General features: G+C 37.4%; 1 protein-coding gene across 4 annotated transcripts in view; it reads right to left on the bottom strand.

Moving 5' to 3' along the window:
- Window positions 1-20,695, bottom strand: part of VWA3B (von Willebrand factor A domain containing 3B) — a 225,651-nt gene that overhangs the window by 191,004 nt on the left and 13,952 nt on the right. For all 4 annotated transcript variants that reach the window (XR_008677081.2, XM_031008311.3, XM_055378491.2 and 1 more), the window contains exons 3-5: window positions 5,973-6,067; window positions 1,973-2,223; window positions 278-437 (exon numbers count right to left, since the gene is read on the bottom strand). Coding sequence is in view for 3 of the 4 variants with exons in the window: in XM_031008311.3 (XP_030864171.3) it covers window positions 278-437; window positions 1,973-2,223; window positions 5,973-6,067 (506 nt within the window). In the remaining variant the exon portion in view is untranslated. The remainder of the gene's footprint in view (window positions 1-277; window positions 438-1,972; window positions 2,224-5,972; window positions 6,068-20,695) is intronic.

The raw sequence follows: 20,695 nt of genomic DNA, 5'->3' as shown, positions 1-20,695 counted from the left end.
GCACTCGGCTCTCCCGACACTGGCTAAACAAGGGTCTACCCTGCATCCCCAGTCACCCCACAGAGGGAGCCTAGCCAGGTTCAGGGGACGGGTATTCAGGGGCCTCATTTGGGTTGTTCCAGCTATGCCATCACCATCAGTGCCCGATGGGATCTCTGTCGGATCCTGCTGGGAGAGGCCCAAGATCAGTTGAAGGGCCGTGTAAAGTCACTGAGTGTGAAGAGTTAAGCTGGAAGCCACCTCCATGGCCTGGGGCCAGCCATGAGCACGCACTTACAGTCTTGTCTCTCCCAGCTTCCAGCAGAGCATCCAGGCGGCCAGCCTCGCTCACAGTCAGCTCAACCGTCAGTTTCTCAACCCAACTGATGGCAGTAGCTATGGACTGTTCGGTCACAGGAGTAGCATTTTCCTGCCACTTCACAGGCTCTTGAGAAACCCTGAAAAGGATCACATGGAGTGGTCACTGGGCAGTGATCAATGCTACTGGGATGCCAACCCTCCGTCTCACAGCCATGAGCAGCAAGCTGCCAACATCCATCTCTAGAGCTGAAAAAGAAAGAAATCATAGCTCCCAGCCCTCTGATGTTACCAACAAAACCAGCAAGCTGTTTAAGACAGGTTTCCAAAGCACCACTATCTTCTATAAGCCGTGCTGACTAGGAAAAACAATGTTTACATGAGAAACAGAAAGGTAAACACTAATAATGAGTCCTTTAAAACATTAAGAGAAGTTATTTTTTATAAACAGGCAAGTTTATATGTAACTGGCTTCACTTAATAGTAAATTTATAATAATTCACAGTATTAAGGTTTGCAAATCACCAGCAATTCTATTGCTCTAAAATTTTATTTCTAATTCTTTCATGACACTGTTTTCATTGTCCTGAAAGATTCCCATAGGTTGCCTTCTTTTGGATTAATACTGGTATTGTTTTGAGTTCAACAGAGTATTAGTTTTTAAATCCTGAGAAAATTTGGTTAAACCATTTAGTTTGGGCTTATAAATGACTGGTAGAACCCCCAATTCCAAAAAAAGAAGAGCCATTTGAATTATCTCAATTTATTTGCACTTGATAATTGCAAATAAACTGGCCCGATTGCCCCCATGGCCTGCCACCAGAAGCAGGGCTGGCTCACACTCATGTCTGCTGTGTGCTTCCTGGGTAGAGAATCTGGCTGAGTGGCATCTGTGTTGTACAGAGGTTTCCAAGAAAGCAAAAGCTTTGCAGACTTAAGCACTTGATTCCTTCAGTAATATACCTGTGACAGAAATAGGAATCTAGATAGAACATAATTAGGCATTGTCCCCAAAGATGTCCTCTATTTAGCTGAAAGTATTTGATTAAAAACAGAAAAACTGAATGAGATAGATCCTTCCCCAACCGTTATCCAGATGTTTTTTGTCAGGGAGGTGCAATAACTTTTCCAGATGAGAAGTTAGTGCTAAGGTCCAAATTCTCTTGAATCCAAGAATCCATAAATAATTGGTTGTGAAAACTCTGAAATATGGGAAATTCTATAAAGCCAGCCACCTGTTGTTCTGGTGAAAGGGGTCAACTTATAGGGGAGGTCAACTTGAGTTGCAACTTCAGTCTGGAAAATCAGTGAAATTAGTGACATTTGAATTCATTACCCAAGTTAAAAGCTAAAATGAATGAAGAGATTTATGGCCTTAAATATATATTTGCCATAACTCATATTCTTATATTTTAACCTTCCCATGCACTGAAGAAATGCATGTTTCTAAATCTCTTTTAATGTGAAAGCTAAGACACCCTGTGCAAAGCAGATAAAAGTTCCTAAGATTTATTCACTGTGGGATTGCTGCTGAAATTACATCTTCTAGGAAAGTATAAGATAATGCCTCTTCCCTCACCAGAGAGCTAACTGTGTCAGCTGTGCTACTTAATTCCAAATATGTACAAATTACTATGAACTTTCACTAAAATACTCCCTTCCTATGGGAACTCACCGTATGATATTGAACTTGGTTATGTGAGCCACCTGCTCCTGGAGAACCATTGTTAGAGCCTCTCGGCACAGATCAAGCTCCCCCTCCAGAATGCCGCCAAAATCCAGCACTATGGTGACGCACTGTTCCAAGATGACACCAAAAATCTGCCGGCTCTTGCTGGTGAGCCAGTCCATTCGCTGCTTGTAGCTCTCCACAGCTTGTGTTAAATGTTCCACAAACTGATAAATCAGTTCTGATTTAGCTGTGAGCTTAATGAAAATAAAAGACAAAAAAAATAAAACAACACCAAAATAAGTCATTTGAACCACAGTGCTGCCACCGAGAACTGTGCACTCATAACAGTGTTGTCAATGACCCTCCAAACACTACAGAATCCAGGAGAAAAGGTTCCAGTCTTTCAACAGAAAAACGCTTGGATTCTCCACAGAAGAAAAGATGATAATATGATCTATTCAAAATACAGCAGTCCTTAAAAAATATCTTTCCAGATTATGTTTTATCTTTATAGTTACAGATTATCTTTATCAGAAAAAGCCCAGGGTACTCTTAAGAAATTAGGTAGAAGAAAAGACCAACAAAGGCAGATGGAAAATAATGTCTCACTTAAATGTTTTCCTAAATATAACATTCCAAAAATATTTCTGAAAATGCTACTGAACATGCCAGCACACCTTCCTGGCTTCCTCTAAAGGATGCCATCCCAGCTACACATCCTTCTGCTCATGACTTTTGTCCTCATGCCCTCCTCTCTCGGGTGAAGCTCTCCTGCACCTGGACCACCTGATCACTCACTGCTGCTACCAGCAGCCCTTGAGCTGCCCCCAAATGGTGACAGAGACTTGCAGGAAGTTTCTTGTATGTACAAATAAACCATCCTTCACATAGATCAGACACACTGTGCAAGGCCTTTCAAGAGGTAGAGAGGCAATAGAAGACATAGACAAGGAACAAGAAAAAATTGTGCCCTATTCTGTGACAAAGCACATTTTATTTTATTTTATTTTATTTTAGCAGTTGCAAGATTTAATAGAGTGAAAACAGAGCTCCCATACACAGGGAGGGGACCCAAAGAGGGTAGCCGTTGCTGGCTCAGATGCCTGGGTTTATATCCCGATCACTGTCCCTCCCGCTGTGTTCTCAGGCAATAGATGATTGGCTATTTCTTTACCTCCTGTTTTTGCCTAATTAGCTTTTTAGTGAGCTCTCTTTACTATCTGATTGGCCCGGTGTGAGCTAAGTTGCAAGCCCCGTGTTTAAAGGTGGATGCGGTCACCTTCCCAGCTAGGCTTAGGGATTCTTAGAGCACATTTTAAAAGAAGATACGGTACTTTATCTTGGAAAATGTGCTTTCAGACCACATCACCTCATTCCACATTTTTGTGGCTTGGCTCAGGCTCCTTCCTTCCCTGTCCCATGTGTATGTCAACCTCATTCCTCAAGCTCCAGCATCACTTCTTGGAGGCTTCTCATGGCCCCTTAAGACAGAATTACCAGCTCCTTCACCAGCATCCACAGCTACTGCTACAACACAGAAGCCAGGGTGGGCACATCACAGGGAATGTGGAGGTGGATTTTAAAGGTAAAGGGACAGGTGTTTTTAAAAGTTTGGCATTGATTTTAATGTGGTTCAGATAAAAAATATACTTAGCACATCAAACTGAAGATTCCACAGATAGTATTGCTTAGGATCAGGCTTAGTTTAAAAAGGAATTTAAGCTGGACCTGGCATGATGGCTCATGCCTGTAGTCCCAGGACTCTGAGAGGCCAAGGTGGGTGAATCACCTGAGGTCAGGAGTTCGAGACCAGCCTGGCCAACATGGTGAAACCCCATCTCTACTAAAAATAGAAAAATTAGCTGGATACGGTGACGCACACCTGTAGCTACTTGGGAGGCCGAGGCTGGAGAATCGCTTGAACGCAGGAGGCGGAGTGAGCTGAGATGGCGCCACTGCACTCCAGCCTGGGTGACAGAGTGAAACTCCATCAAAAAAAAAAAAGGTAATTTAAGCTTTGGAAAAAGTAAGTAGTGGGTGCATCTTCAAGCTGAAGGCAACCTACCACCCCCATCATGGAGGTTTCTCCAAGGGCTGAATGGCCTGGCTGTCCCTCTTACAGTATCCCTCCAGGCTCTCTGCTGTTTCCTGGGCAGCCCCAACACCCCACCAGGGTATTTTTACCCATGGCCCCCCTGCTGCCCCACCAGAGAATTGCCAGAAGCCCCTAATGGAAGGCTTTTGCCAGCAGCCTGGTAGCACATTGGCTGCTCCAGCGCTGCCAGTGTTCGACCTCAAGGGGCCAGAGGACAAAGCCACAGCCCAGTCCTAGGCCCCAGGGTTACAGCATGCAGCCCAGGAATGCTGAGCTGAGCGCTGGCCCTCTGAAAGCATCCAGAAACTAAGCCAATCAGCTATACCCAACTCACACCACAGTCAAACCCTCAAGGGAAATAAAGAACATAAAAACAAAAAGGCCCATCCAAAGGATGGCAACTTAAAAGGATGAAGAAACATCAGCCTTCACAGGTGAGAAAGAACCAGTGCAAGAATTCCGTAAACTCTCAGTCCAGAGTGTCCTCTTACCTCCAAGCAATCACACTAGCTCCTCAGCAGTGGTTCTTAACCAGACTGAAATGGCTGAAATGACATTGAATTGAGGATCTGGATGTCAAGAAAGCTCATAAAGATACAGGAGAAGGTGGAAACCCAATCCAAGGAAAATGGTAAAATAATCCAAGAATTGGATGATATAGCCATATTAAGAAAGAACCAAACTGAACTTTTGGAATTGAACAATTCACTACAGAAATATCATAATACCATCAGAATCATTAACAACAAAATAGACCAAGCTGAGGAAAGAACTTCAAAGTTGAAGAATCACTCCTTTGCATCAATGTAGGCAGACAAAAATAAAGAAAAAGGGGCAGGCATGATGCCTTACACATGTAATCTGAGGCATGAGGTTGAGGCCAAGGCAGGTGGGAGGCCCAGGCAGGCAGATTGCTTGAGCTTAGGAGTTCAAGACCAACCTGGGCAACATGGCGAGACCCCATCTGCAAAAAATACAAAAATTAGCTGGGTGTGATGGCACACGCCTGTGGTCCCAGCTACTTGGAGGGCTGAGGTGGGAGGATCGCTCAGACCCGGGAGGTCAAGGCTGCAGTGAGCCATGAACACACCACTGCACTCCAGACTGGGTGATAGAACAAGAAAGTGTCTCAAAAGAAAAAGAGAATTTAAAAAAATGAACAAAACCTCTGAGACACATAGGATTATGTAAAGAGACCAAACCTATGACTCATTGGCATTCCTGAAAGAGAAGGAGAGTAAACAACTGGAAGACATATTCGAGGATAGGGTCGACAAAAATTTTCTCAAAAAAAAAAATTTACCAATAAAAGTAATTTAAATTTTCTAAATATTAGGAAACAGTAGTCCAGGTGGTACATGGATGTACATAGACATGAACAAATATCCATAAATGGACGTGATGGGACATGTGTCTCCAACAGACTTTGAGCTCCATGTGGTTGGCCAGGGTCTGCACAGGGCCTGGCATGTAGGAGACGTGAGACTCAGGTGCTGAATTGCTGGGAGTAAAGGCCTCTGGTCAGAGGTGGTGCTCATTCTCCTATCTGCAAATGCTGCCCTTATTCCTAATGCTTCTCTCAGATAATGGCAGTTTGCTCTTGGCTTTCAGATCATCTCTGTCATATTTTTTTTTCCTTTATTTTCAAAGCAAAACGAAGTGGTAATGTGCAAAGGTTTTCATCTCTCATCAAGAGCTTTCTGCACTAATTTCTAATAGATCAAAAACTTCCTTCCTTGGCCATGATTTTCATCACCCTATCAATGCCAAAAGAAAACCCCCAGCCTAATAAGGCTTTGGCTCAGCTGCATCCCTGCCAAGCAGCACAAGTCTCTCCCCACACTGCACTCCCCGATGTGATGTCAGCACCATGTCACAGGACTGCGCATTGAGGGAACTCTGACTTACATTGTATACTCTGCCATCTTCTGCTCTGTAGAGCTGTGGAAACAGACCATCAGCATACCGAGAAGCCACAGGTCTCCCCAGAGACGCCACATAATCTGCATTTTTATAAAGAAAAACAATCAAAACAGTAGTACATGAGTGAACCTTCCTATTTTTATTTTGAAATGTTTTTCTCTGACACCATTCAAATTGTATCTTGTGCCATCAATAATTTGTGATGCTTTCTATTCTGTTCTAAATCATGAAGTATTTCTAGGTGCTGTGATAAATATAACTGTCTATGGCATTGTAATATTTTTCTTTATTATACTTTAAGTTCTCAGGTACATGCGCACAATGTGCAGGTTTGTTACATATGTATACATGTGACATGTTGGTGTGCTGCAACCATCAACTCATCATTTACATTAGGTATTTCTCCTAATGCTATCCCTCCCCCCTTCCCCCACCCCACAACAGGCCCTGGTGTGTGATGTTCCCCATCCTGTGTCCCAGTGTTCTCATTGTTCAATTCCCACCTATGAGTGAGAACGGCATTGTAATCTTTTAATGCATGAATAAACGGGAAGAATAGAATTTGTGTCCTAGTTTCCTTGTACTTTGGTCCAGAATAATTACAACAGAGGTTAAAAAAAAAAAAGCAACATAGGAAGTTATTCGTGACTTGGACTTGGTTTTCAGGGTTTTTAAAATTTCACTTAGATATTTCAACTGTACTCTCAACTGGAGGGTCATAATTAAATCACTGAAATAAAGCCAGCCGGTCACAGATTCAGAATTGCCATACAGAATGTCAGAACTACAAGATCTTCTCTTTATCAGATTATATGCTCAGCTATTCAAATATCCGTTGCATAAACGCTTATTGGGTGCCTACTATGTACTAGGCATGCTTGCAGGATAGGAATACAATTGTTACCTACAACATAGTCCTACTCCTTCTTGTTACCTACAACATAGTCCTACTCCTTCATGGAACTCTCAGAAGCCTACGGAGAGGATTCAAAGACTAGCTAGGATTTGGCAGGACAGAAGATGAGGTAAGGCTTCACAGAGATGTTTTTTATCTGACGATTATTTTATTGTAATTTTAATTATTATTTTTAAGTCCCAAAGGTGGGAGACAGAATGGTGGTACTTGTGGTGCTGGTACTTCCTTCCCTCTGCCTTACTAGGAAGGCAGGATAACAGCCTCCTCTGGAGAGCTAAAAAGAGCAAGGCTGAATTTTATAGACACCCTGGCCAGGCTTGCTCCCCAATCACAAGGGGTGATTTCAAGTCTTGAAGTGCAACTTTCACAACAGTAAAGAGTAAAGAATGGATACTTGAATTCCATCAGCAATAATCTCACTCAATAGACCACTCCAGCTCTAAAATTTGTGTTTCCAAGATTTCACCTTCTTAGCTGACATTGATGAAGTGACTAAATATCACTAGCAGCATTCTCTGTTTACCTAAGACATTTATCTGGAGTTGAGAGAGGAAGCTGTTTTTTGAGGCTTGAAGGAAATAAGACTATGGAAGGCTTCATAAGCTGTATTGGGAATTGAAATGTAAGGCATTGTGAGTTCTGCATCCAGTAACAGTGGAGTAGATTGTATTAGCTAACCTTCACACAGAAAAAATATGATAAATTCTGGACGAAATATAAAAAGAGCTATTTGTAGGCATTAGACAGCAATCTAGAACATGCAGAAACTGGAATGGCATCCATCCTAAAAAGGAGGACATTTGCTATTTGTATGTATTTAGCAGGAAAGAGAGAGAGTTTGGAGTTTGAGTCCAGCCAACTTAACTGTCTACTAGAATGAAAATCAGCTCTCCATCTATCAACTGGTAAATGGATAAGAAAATCGTAGTACAGCCATACAATGGAGTACATATGGTCGCAAAAAGGAATAAAGTATTGGTGCTGGTTACAACATGGATGAACCTTAAAAACATTAAGCTAAGTAAAAGAAGCCAGTCACAAAAGACCCCATATTATAAATTCTATTTCAATGAAATGCTGAAAACAAGCAAATCTATAGAGACAGTTTAGGGGTCGGAAAGTGTAGAGCTAAGAAGTACAGAGTTTCTTTTTGAGGTGATAAAAACATTCTAAATAGTTGCACATATCTGTGAATATACTAAAACCATTGAATTGTAGGTAGGTACATTATAGCTCAATAAAGCTGTTATAAATAATATATAGTATCAATTTTTATAAGAATAAAAATCACTTCTCCTAGAAGAAGGATTATACAGTTGAACCTTGAATAACATGATTTCGAACTGCATGGGTCTACTTATATGCAGATTTTTTTTCAACCAAATGTGGATAAAAATACAGTATCAGTGGAATGTGAAACCCACTCATACAGAGGGCCAACTTTTCATATATGTGGGTTCTGAAGAGACAACTGCAGGAACTGAGTATGCATGGATTTGGTATACACAGGGGGTCCTGGAAACAATCTTTTGCATATACCAGAGGAAAACTATACAACCCAAAGTCTCTACAACCATTCACATTGTCCAGCATAAAACAAAAAATTATCAGATACATAAACAAAGAGAAAAATGTGACCAATAGTCAAAAGAAAAAGCAATCAATAAAACCTACCCTGAAATGGACCAGATGTTGAAATTAAAAGAAAAAGGCCTCAATATATTATAAGTATACTATAAATACTATAAACATTATATATATATAAAATGTTGGAGGGAAAGAAAACTGTGATCATAATAAGTGAACAAATGGGGAACTTAGCAGAGAAATTGAAAAGAAAGGAAATTTTAGAACAAAAAGTACAATATCTGTATGGGCTTCACAGCAGATTGGAGGTACCAGAATAAAGTGTTAGTAACTTAGAAAATCTGTCAAGAGAAATTACTCAATCTGATAAACAAAGAGAAAAAAAATATTGACAAAATGAACAGAGTTTCAGTGACCTGTGGGACAATATCAAGATGCTTAGCAAACTATGATTTGAGTCTCAAAAGAAAAAGAGAGAACAGATAGGGCGTAAAAATAGATTAGAAGAAATAATAGTTGAAAATTTCCAAGATTTGATTAAAAACAGACCTACAGATCCAAGAAGCTCGATAAATCCAATGCAATGTATGTACAAAGAAAACCAAAAGAAGGCATATCAATAGCTGAAAACAAGAATAAAGAGGAAAAATCTTAAAAGCAGTTATAGAAAAAAAGATACATTATATACATCATATGGAAGGAAAATGTTACGGATTATGTCTGATTTCTCTGATGAAAAGGTGGAAATCAGAAAACAATGGCTTGACATGTTTAAAGGTCAGAAAAAAAAAAACTTCAACCAGTAATTCTAAAACCAGCAAAAGTGTTCTTCAAGAATGAAGGTAATGACTTCAAACTATTCTACAAGGATACAGTAACCAACACAGCATGGTACTGGTAAAACACACACACACACACACACACACACACACACACACACACACACACACCCCAAACAGACATATAGAACAATGGAACAGAATACAGAACCAAAAATAAAGCCACACAACTACAGTCATATGATCTTCAAAAAGTTGACAAAAATAAGCAATGAGGAAAGGACTCCCTATTCAATAAACGGCTCTGAAATAGCTGGCTAGCTACATGCAGAAGAATGAAACTGGACCCCTACCTTTCACTATATAAAAAAATTAATTGAAGATGGATTAAAAATTTAAACATAAGATCCTAGGGAATCCTAGAAGAAAACCTAAGAAATATTATTCCGGACACAGGCCTTGGCAAATAATTTATAACTAAGTCCTCAACAGCAATTGCAACAAAAACAAAAATTGATAAGTAGAACCTAATTAAATTAAAGAGCTTCTGCTCAGCAAAAGAAACTAGCAACAGAGTAAGCAGACAACTTATAAATTAAGAGAAAATATTTGCAAATATTTATTGAAAATATTTGCAAACTATGCATCCAACAAAGATTGAATATCCAGAATCTATAAGGAAGTTAAACTATTCAGCAAGCAAAAAAACAACCCCACTTAAAAATGGGCAAAAGACATGAATAGACACTTCTCAAAAGAAGACACATAAGTGGATAAGAAACAAGAGAAAATGCTCAACATCACTAATCATCAGAGAAATGCAAATCAAAACTACAATGAGATACCATTTCACACCAGTCACAATGGGTACTATTAAAAAGTCAAAAATTTAAAGATTTTGGTGAGATTGTGGAGAAAAGGGAATGCTTATACACTGTTGGTGGGAATGTAAATTAGTACAACCTCTATGGAAAACAGGATGGAGATTTCTTTAAGAATTAAAATAGGACTACCCTTTGATCCCACTATTGGTAATCTACCCAATGGAAAAGAAATCATCTTATCAAAAAGACACCTGCCCTTATATGTTTGCTGTAGTATTTTTAAAATGTGGTTTATATATATAGACCACATGGTGTGTATAGACTATGGAATACTACTCATCCATTTCAAAAGATGAAATCATGTCTTTTACAGCAACATATATGGAACTGGAGGCCATTATTCTTAATGAAATAACTCAGAAACAAAGTGAAAAACTACATCTTCTCACTTTTAAGTGGCATGTGAACACACAGACATGCAGAGAAAAATAGACACTGGAGAATCCAAAAGGTGAGGGGAGCAGGGATTGTATCAGCCCATTTTCATACTGCTGATAAAGACATACCTGAAACCGGGAAATTTACAAAAGAAAGAGGTTTAATGGACTTACAGTCCCACGTGGCTGGGGAGCCCTCACAATCATGGTGGAAGGCAAGGAGGAGCAAGTCACATCTTACATGGACAGCAGCAGGCAAAGAGAGTTTGTGCAAAGGAACTCCTCTTCTTAAAACCATCAGATCTTGTGAGACTTATTCACTATTGTGAAAACAGCAAGAGAAAGACCTGCCTCCATGATTCAGTTACCTCCCACTGGGTCCCTCCCACAAACGTGGGAATTGTTGGAGTTACAATTCAAGATGAGATTTGGGTAGAGACACAGCCAGACTGTATCAAGGGTGAAGGATGAAATACTGCTTATTGGGTACAATGTGCACTCTTCAGATGATGGATACACTAAAAGCCCATACTTCACTACTGCACAATATATCTATGTAACACAACTGCACTTGTACACCTAAATCCAAAAATATAAATAAAATTTTGGAAATGTCCCAGTTTCAATAAAAAATCATTCATCATTCAAAAAACCAGGAAGATTATAAAAAAAGACAACTGACAATATCAACACCAAGATGAGAGATGTCATAGAATGACCTAACAAGGATTTTAAAGCAACAACCATAAGAATACTTAATGGCAATTACAAACATTCTCAAAATGAATAAAAACATAGGAAGTATCAGTAAAGAAATAGAAGATATAAAGAAGAATAAAATGGAAATATTAGAGCAAAAAATAGAATAATCAAAATTAAAAACTCAATGGATGAACTCAATAACAAAATGAAAAAAGAAGAATGAGTAAGCTTGGAGAACAATAAAAATTACCCAATCTAGACAAGAGGGAGAAAATAGCCTGAAAAAGCTGAACAGAGCCTTACAGATATGTAGGATTATTTTTTTTAAAGATCCAATGTTCATATTATTGGAGTGCCAGAAGGAGAAGAGAAAGAGCATGCGGGGAAAGAAAAGAAGAAGAAGAAAAAGAATTCAAAGACATAAGGGTTGAAAATTCTCCAAACTTGGCAAAAACAAAAAACATAAAGCAACAGATTCAAGAATCTGAGTGAAATTCGAAGATAATAAATGCAAATAAATTCACACCAAGGCACATCATACTCAAACATCTGAAAACAAAAGACAAATAAAAAAATCTTTAAAGCACATATCAATAGGGAAAAATAAATTCTAATGATAGTGGTTTTCTCATCAGAAACCATGGAGGCCAGAAAGAACTGGCACAATATTTTTTAAGTGCTAAAAAAAAAAAAAAAAAGAACTATCAACCCTAAATCTTACATCTGGTGAAATTCTTCTTCAGGAATAAAGTAGAAATAAAGACATTCTCAGACAAAGAAACTAAAGGAATTTGTGGCTAGCAGAGCTACTCTTAAAGAATAAAAGAACTTCTCTAAGCAGAAAGAAAATAACAAAAGAAGGAACCTTGGACCATCAGGAAAGAAGAACACAGTAAGCAAAACTATAGGCAAATAAAATAGACATTCCTTCTCCTTTTGAGTATTACAAATGATGTTTGATGGTTGAACAAAAAGTCTAGCACAGTCTAATGTAATTCTCAATGTAAGAAGATAAAATAATACATTTTATTATAAATGGGAAGGGCAAAGGGCTATAAAGGGAAAAGAAGGTTTCTGCTCATCACTCAAACTGGTAAAATGTTGACATCAGTAGATTTTGATAATGTATGTATTCATAATGTAACACCTAACACAATCACTAAAAAAGCCATATGAAGATATATAATAGAAAACATTATAGCCGGGCGCGGTGGCTCACACCTGTAATCCCAGCACTTTGGGAGGCCAAGGTGGGCGGATCACCTGAGGTCAGGAGTTCGAGACCAGCCTGACCAACATGGAGAAACCCTGTCTTTACTAAAAATACAAAATTAGCTGGGCGTGGTGGTGCATGCCTATAATCCCAGCTACTCGGAAGGCTGAGGCAGGAGAATTGCTTGAACCCAGGAGGCGGAGGTTGCGGTGAGCCAAGATTGTGCCATTGCACTACAGCCTAGGCAACAAGAGCAAAACTCTGTCTCAAAAAAAAAAAAAGAAAAGAAACATTATAGATAAATAAGAATTCTAAAAAGTGTTTGGGTAACCCAAAAGCAGGTAGGAAAAAAACAGACAAGCCAAAAACAGAGAAAAAGAAAACAGAAAATAAAATGGTCAACAAGCTCTAACATATCAATAATCACATTAATTGTAAATGGTCTAATATACCAAGTAAAAGATAGAGATTGGCAAAGAGGATTTTTTTAAAAAGACTCAACAATATACTGTCTACAAGAAATTTGCTTCAAATATAATTATATATATAAGTTAAAAGTAAAAGGATGGAAAAAGATAGGCCATGCAAATATTTAAAAAAAGGAAATAGGATTGGCTATATTAGAAAAATAAACTTCATAGCAAAGAATATTACTGGGGACAGAGCAGGACATTATATAATGACAAAGGTGTCAATCCACCAGAAAGACATAGCAATCCTAAATGTGTATGTATCACCCAATAGAACTGCAAAATATTTGCAGCAAAAAACAGAATAACTGAAAGAAGAAATAGACAAATCCACAATTATACTTGGAAACTTCAATACTGCTTTCTCAATAACTGATAGAACAACAAGAAGAAAATCAGGAAGGATACTCAACACCATCAATGAACAGGATCTAACTGACATTTATAGAAAGCTCTATAAAACAACAGCAGAATACACACTCTTTTCGAGTATTCATGGAACATGTACAAAACAAAGCACATATTTGGCTATAAAACATCCTAAACATTTTACAAGAACCAAAACCAAACAAGTACGTGCTCTGTCCAAGATGGAAACAAACTAGAAATCAAAAATAAATAAAAAGATAACAGGAAAATCTACAAATATTTAGAAACTAAACAATATGCATCTAAAAGTCCGTAAGTCAAAGAGGAAGTCTTGATGAAAATAAAACACTTTAAAGTAAGTGGAAATAATAATACAACATATAAAAATTTGTGAGACATTGCTAAAGCACTCACTGGAGGGAAATTTGTAGCACTAAATGCTTACATAAGAAAACATAAAATCTCAAATCAATAATCAAAGCTTTCAACTGAAGAAATTAGAAAAAAGAAAAGCAAAATAAACCCAAACAAGCAGAAGGAAATAAATAATAAAGATCAAAGTAGAAATTGATGAAATTGAAAACAGAAAAACAATAGAGAAAACCAAACAAAAAAGCTAGTATTTTTTAAAGATCAATAAACTGACAAACCTTTAGTAAGACTGACAAAGATAAAAAGACAGAAGGTATAAATTTCAGATATCAAGAATAAAATGGGAAATACCACAAAAGATGCGGTAGACATCAAAAGAATAATAGAATACTACAAACAACTCCTCACAAATTAGACAACTTGGATGAAATGAATTAAATCCTCAGAAAACAAACTACCACAACTCACACAATATAAAATAGTTTGACTAGTCCTGTATCTGTTTAAGAAAGTTAAATTCTTGACTTAAAACTTCAAAAAGGAATCTCCAGGCCTGGGTGAGTTCACTGGAGAATTTTACCAAATGTTTAAAGAATAATTAATATTAATTCTACATTGTTTCTTGTTATCTCAACAAGAAACAAAAAATAATAATTCTACAAAACATCTTCTAGAGAATAGAAGAGGAAGGAATACGTCCCAACTCATTTTATGAAGCTAGCCTTGTCATACCAAAACCAGACGAAAGCATTATTTAAAAAAGAGAAAACTACAGACCAATATTCTTCAAGAATACAGATGCAAAAATCCATAACACAACATTAGCAAATCGAATTCTGCAATGTATAATATAAAAAGACTTCTAAAACATGCTCTGGTTTATTCCAGGGATGCCAAGGCTGGATTAAAAAAATTAATATAATCCATTAAAGTAACAGGCTAACAAAGAAATATCACAGGATGCTATCAATTGGTGGAGAAAAAAATTGACAAAATTCAACACCCACTAATAATAAAAATTCTCAGATTACTAGGAATATCAGGGACCTTCCACAATATAATTTTTAAAAATCTATTGCAAACCTACAGTTAACATCATACTTAGTGGTGAATGACTGAAAGCTTTCAGTGCAAGGACATCCACTCTTACCGTTGCTATTCAACATAGTGCTGGAAGTTCTAGCCAGCGTAACAGAGCAAGAAAAGGAAAGACAAGACACATAGATGAGAAAGAAAGAAATAAGACTTTTCTTCTTTGCAGATGACATGATAGTCTACCTAGAAATCTTCCAGAATAAGTGAGTTTGGCAAGATCACAAGATAGAAGGTTAACATGCAAAAGTCAGTCACATTTCTATATACTAGGAATGAACATGTGAAAACCAAAATTTAAAATACAATTCCATCTACAACTGCTAAAAAAATAAAATACTTAGGTATAAATCTAGCAAAACACGTGCAGTCCTTGTATACTGAAAATTTTAAGACAGCTGATGAAAGAAATCAAATAATATGTAAATAAATGGAAAGATATTTCATATTCGCGAACTGAAAGACTCAGCATTTTCATCAGCATAGTAAAGATGTCAATTCTCCTTTAATTAATATACAGGTTTAATGCAACTCCTATCAATATTATAGCAATATTTTTGTAGACATGAACACAGTTATTCTAAAATTTATTTGGAAAGGCAAATGAACTAGAGTAGCTAAAACAATTTTGCAAAAAAAATAAAGTAGGAGGACTCACTCTGCCCAATTTCAAGAAATTCTATAGTTACAGTAATCAAGACTGTGTGATATTGACAGAGAAACACAGATGAATAGAACAAATAGAGAACCTAGGGCCGGGCGCAGTGGCTTATGCCTGTAATCCCAACACTTTGGGAGGTCGAGGTGGGCGGATCACAAGGTCAGGAGATCGAGACCATACTGGCTAACACGATGAAACACAGTCTCTACTAAAAACCCAAAAAATTAGCCGGGCATGGTGGCAGGCACCTGTATTCCCAGCTACTTGGGAGGCTGAGGCAGGAGAATGGCATGAACCTGGGAGGCGGATCTTGCAGTGAGCCGAAATCGCACCACTGCACTCCAGCCTGGGCAACAGAGCGAGACTCCGTCTCAAAAACAATAAAATAAATAAATAAATAAATAAATAAAAACAAAATAGAGAACCTGGAAATATAGGCACAACCAACTTTTAACAAAAATCCAACAGCAATTCAAAGTAGGAAGGATAGTCACTTAAGTAAAATGCACTGGAGCAACTGAACACCCATAGTAAAAAAAAAAAATGAACCATTTGCTTTTGTGTGTGTGTTTTTTAAGAGATAGAGTCTCACTCTATCACCTAGGCTGGAGTGAAGTGGTGTGATCATAGCTCACTGCAACCTTGATACCCTGGGCTTAAGCAATCCTCCCACCTCAGCCTCCCAAAGTGCTGGGATTACAAAAAAATGTGAACCTTATACAGAAACTAATTCAAAATAGATCACAGGCTAAATGTAAAATTATGAAACATTTAGAAAAAAACATAGGAGGGGGTAACATAGGAAGATCTTTGTGGTGATGAACAGTTCTCTCTCTTGATTGTAGTGGTGGTTACAGAAATCTACACAAGTGATAAAATTATATAGACTTGCAAACACATTGCATACGTGTCAAATTCCTCATTTTGATATTATACTATTATTTTACAAGATATGACCATTGGGAAAACTGGGTGAAAGGTACATGGGATCTTTACACTTTACAATTACTTCAGAATATATAAGTATGGATGTACAAATGGATAAATGAATGAATGAATGAATGAGTAAATAAATAAATGTGCAGGTGAAATAAAGATAATTTCAGATAAATGAAAACTGAAAAAAGCTGTCACCAGCAGACCTGCACTGTAAGAAATGCCTAAAAGAAATTATTCAGGAAATAACATCAGTTGAAACCTCAAATCCTACAAGAAGGAAGAATATTTTAAGTGGTAAACATGTGGATCTTAGCAGTGTATAGTTTTCTTCTCCGTTTCTTGAAAATTAAAAGCAAAAATTATGACTCTGAATTGTGAGATTTATAATGTATGTAAAAATAAAATATATTAAAACAGTAACACCAAGGACAGGAGTGAGGAGTAAGGGGAGGTATGAGTGTTGAAAACTTGTTTCATTTTATATGAAGTCATATGAAATCTACTTTTAGTGGACTGTAACAAGTTAAGGATGTAACAAGGAAAGCCAATTAAATGAAAAATAAAGATTTCATTAAATGAAACATTAAAAAATATTCATTTAGCACAAAAGAAGGCCAAAAGGAGAAACACAGATGAAAGAAAAAGAGTGGACAAATAGAAAGCAAATAGTAACATGGTAGACCTACATTTAAATATATCAATTATTACATTAAATGTATAGAATCAAACACTAGTTGCTATAGTTTGGATATTTGACCTCTAAACCTAGTGTTGAAATTTGATCCCCAATGTTGGAGGTGAAGCCTAATGGGAAGTGTTTGGATCATGGGGACAGATCCCTCATGAATGGCTTGGTGACATTCTCGTGGGAATGAGGGAGTTCTCAATCTTAGTTCTCATGAGGACTGGTTGTTGAAAAGAGCCTGGTCCCTCTTTTGCCTTCTCTCTTGACATGTGATCTGCACACACCAACTCTCCTTTGCCTTCTATCATGAGTGGAAGCTTCCTGAGGCCCTCACCAGATGCAGATGCTGGTACCATGCTTCTTGTATAGCCTGAAGAACCATCAGCCAAATAAACCTCTTTTCTTTATAAATTACCCAGCCTCAGTCATACCTTTACAGCAACACAAATGGATAAAGAGACTAACTGATTTAATTAATTGGTTGAATTAATTAATTAAAAGACATATGCAACTGCATTAAAAACACAAACTCCAATTATATGCTGTCCATGAGAAGCCCTCTTTAATATATAGACTATAGATATTTATCATTAAAGATTATAAACACATACACCATGTAAAACTTAAGAATAAGAGAGCTATAGTGGCTATATTAATATCAAAGTAAACATCAAAACAATGACTGTCTGAAATAAATATGACATATCAGAATTATTAAAATTTGTCAAGTCCTTAGAACAACATAACAATCCTAAATGTGCATGCATTTGGAACTTCAAAATACATAAACAAAACAAAACAAAACTTAGTTACAGAATTAAGGGAGAAATGAACAAATCCAGTAGACAAAAAAAGCACTAAATATATATAATTTTTCTCCCAAGACTTTCAACCGTCTTGATCTAATTAACATTTATAAATACTACCTAACAACTGTGGAATGCACACTCTTTTCAAGTGTGCATGCAATGTTTGCCAAGATAGACTCTGGCCATAAATAAATCTTAGTAAATTTCAAAAGATCAAAATCTTACAGACTATATTCTCTGACCTCAATGTAATTAAATTAGTAATCCAACAAAAACAAGTACTTTTAAAAGTCCTAAAATAACTTGAAATTAAACAACACATTTTTTAAAGTGTATTCAAGAAAAAAAATCACAAGGGAAAAACTTTAAAGCAATAATATTAATAGCAAAACACTAGTGATTGAGATTTGTGGCATTCAGCTAAAACAATGCTTAGAGGAATACTTACAATTTTAAATGATTATATTAGAAAAGAAGAAAGTTTTAAAAATAATTACTTAAATTTATATCTTTAAAAGCACGAAAAAGGAATGCAAATCAAGCTCAAAGTAAGCAGAAAGAAATAAATAATGATGATTAAGTCAGATACCAATGAAATAGAAGACAAAGAATTTTAAAAACCAGCAAACTAAAAATGCGTTTCTTTGAAAAGAGTTATTATATACTGCTAACAAGACTTAACAAGAAAAAAATCAGAGGAAACACAAATTATCAATATCAGGAATGAAAAAGGTAACATCACTACAGATCCTACAGGCATTAAAAAAGAATTCTACAGGCATTAAAAAAGAATGAAAGAGGTGACATCACTACAGAGCCTACATGCATTAAAGGGCTATTAAGGGCATATTATGATCAATGCTTTGCCAACATATTAGAAAATACTGTTGAGGAAAATACTGCTGGTGTGTGCATATTAGAAAATGTTGAGGAAATTCCTTGAAAAACACAATTTTCCAAATTGGCATTATGAAACAGAATATCTGATTAGCCCTCTGTTTATTAAATAAATTGAATTTTTTATTAATCTTTTCCCACAAACAAAACTAGGCCCAGATAAATTTCACTTGTCAGTTGAATCAAACATTTAAAGAAGAAATACCAATCGGGTACAAATACCATCAAAGCATAGAGGAGGAGGAACACTTCCAAATCATTTTGAGTCCAGCATAATCTTGATGCTGAAACCTGACGATGACGTTACAAGAAAAGAAAGTTACAGAGCAATATCTCTTACCAACTTAGATGAAAAAATTCTTAACAAAATGTAAGAAATTGGTATTTTCGCTAACATTCATGACTGAATTAGGTTTATTTGAAATAAGGGCCGGCCGCCCCGTCTGGGAAGTGAGGAGTGCCTCTGCCCGGCCGCCACCCCGTCTGGGAAGTGAGTAGCGTCTCTGCCCGGCCGCCCCGTCTGGGAAGTAAGGAGCGCCTCTGCCTGGCCACTGTGCAATCTTCCAAGTGTGAAGTGACAGCCTTTCTGCAGGTGTACCCAACAGCTCCGAAGAGATAGCGACCATTGAGAACAGGCCATGATGACGATGGCGGTTTTGTCGAAAAGAAAAGGGGGAAATGTGGGGAAAAGAAAGAGAGATCAGATTGTTACTGTGTCTGTGTAGAAAGAAGTAGACATAAGAGACTCCATTTTGTTCTGTACTAAGAAAAATTATTCTGCCTTGGGATGCTGTTAATCTATAACCTTACCCCCACCCCTGTGCTCTCTGAAACATGTGCTGTGTCAACTCAGGGTAAATGGATTAAGGGCGGTGCAAGATGTGCTTTGTTAAACAGATGCTTGAAGGCAGCATGCTCGTTAAGAGTCATCACCACTCCCTAATCTTAAGTACCCAGGGACACAAACACTGCGGAAGGCCGCAGGGACCTCTGCCTAGGAAAACCAGAGACCTTTGTTCACGTGTTTATCTGCTGACCTTCTCTCCACTATCATCCTATGACCCTGCCACATCCCCCTCTCTGAGAAACACCCAAGAATGATCAATAAATGCAAAAAATAAAAAATAAAAAAAATAAAAAATAAAAAATATAAACATGCAAAAAAAAAAAAAAAAGAAAGATGGGATAAAACTGCTTCTAGTATTTTTCCTTATATGGGAATTCCACAGGCCCTGACTCTGGGAGACCCTACTCAAAAGATATTTAGATGGCACAGGGCTGTAGTCCATGTGAAAGGATGTATATGTAAAAAGCACAGGCTGAGCCCTGAAGAACAAGGCCTTGCCATTTGAATGGGCCTCCAAATCAATCTACAACAACCACATCCCCTAGATCTTCCTTAGTACCAGAATAGAACAAAGCTGGCAAGGAATTGGTAAATAATCTGGTTAAAAAATGGTACTAATGGTTGCTCAATAAATATTTGTTTAATTAATTAATTGACTAATTCAGAATTACTGAGTAAAGTCCTAGTAGTGGAAATTTCCCTGATTGAAGGAGTACTCCTCAGGGGCAATGTTACTGACATGTTGGACAGGGCAGTTCCTGCTGAATGGGCTGTCTCATACATTGTAAGACACTCAGTACTCTGGATTCCCAGGCCTTATATTTCAATGGCATCCCAACAATACATCATGCAAAAATATATATACGTTGTATATACCCTCACACATTTTCATGCTTTCTGTGGTGGGTGGCACTACTGGGAGTTAAGAACCAACATTCTGGCCAATGCATTTAGGAAAAAGCAGACCATAACACAAAGCAGGCCACAGTAGGAAAACAGTACATTTTCCCTGAAACTTCACACAGCTATTGTTTTAATCAGTGGCCTCCAAAAAGGACTTGCACATCCCAGGAGATGAACAAGACATTGGCTGGGGTATCAGTAAATAC

The sequence above is a fragment of the Gorilla gorilla genome, chromosome 12, assembly GCF_029281585.2.
Source record: "Gorilla gorilla gorilla isolate KB3781 chromosome 12, NHGRI_mGorGor1-v2.1_pri, whole genome shotgun sequence".
In the NCBI taxonomy this organism is placed as follows: domain Eukaryota; kingdom Metazoa; phylum Chordata; class Mammalia; order Primates; family Hominidae; genus Gorilla; species Gorilla gorilla.
The sequence above is the reverse complement of the archived record's forward strand: the minus strand, read 5'-3'. Positions and strand labels throughout refer to the sequence as shown.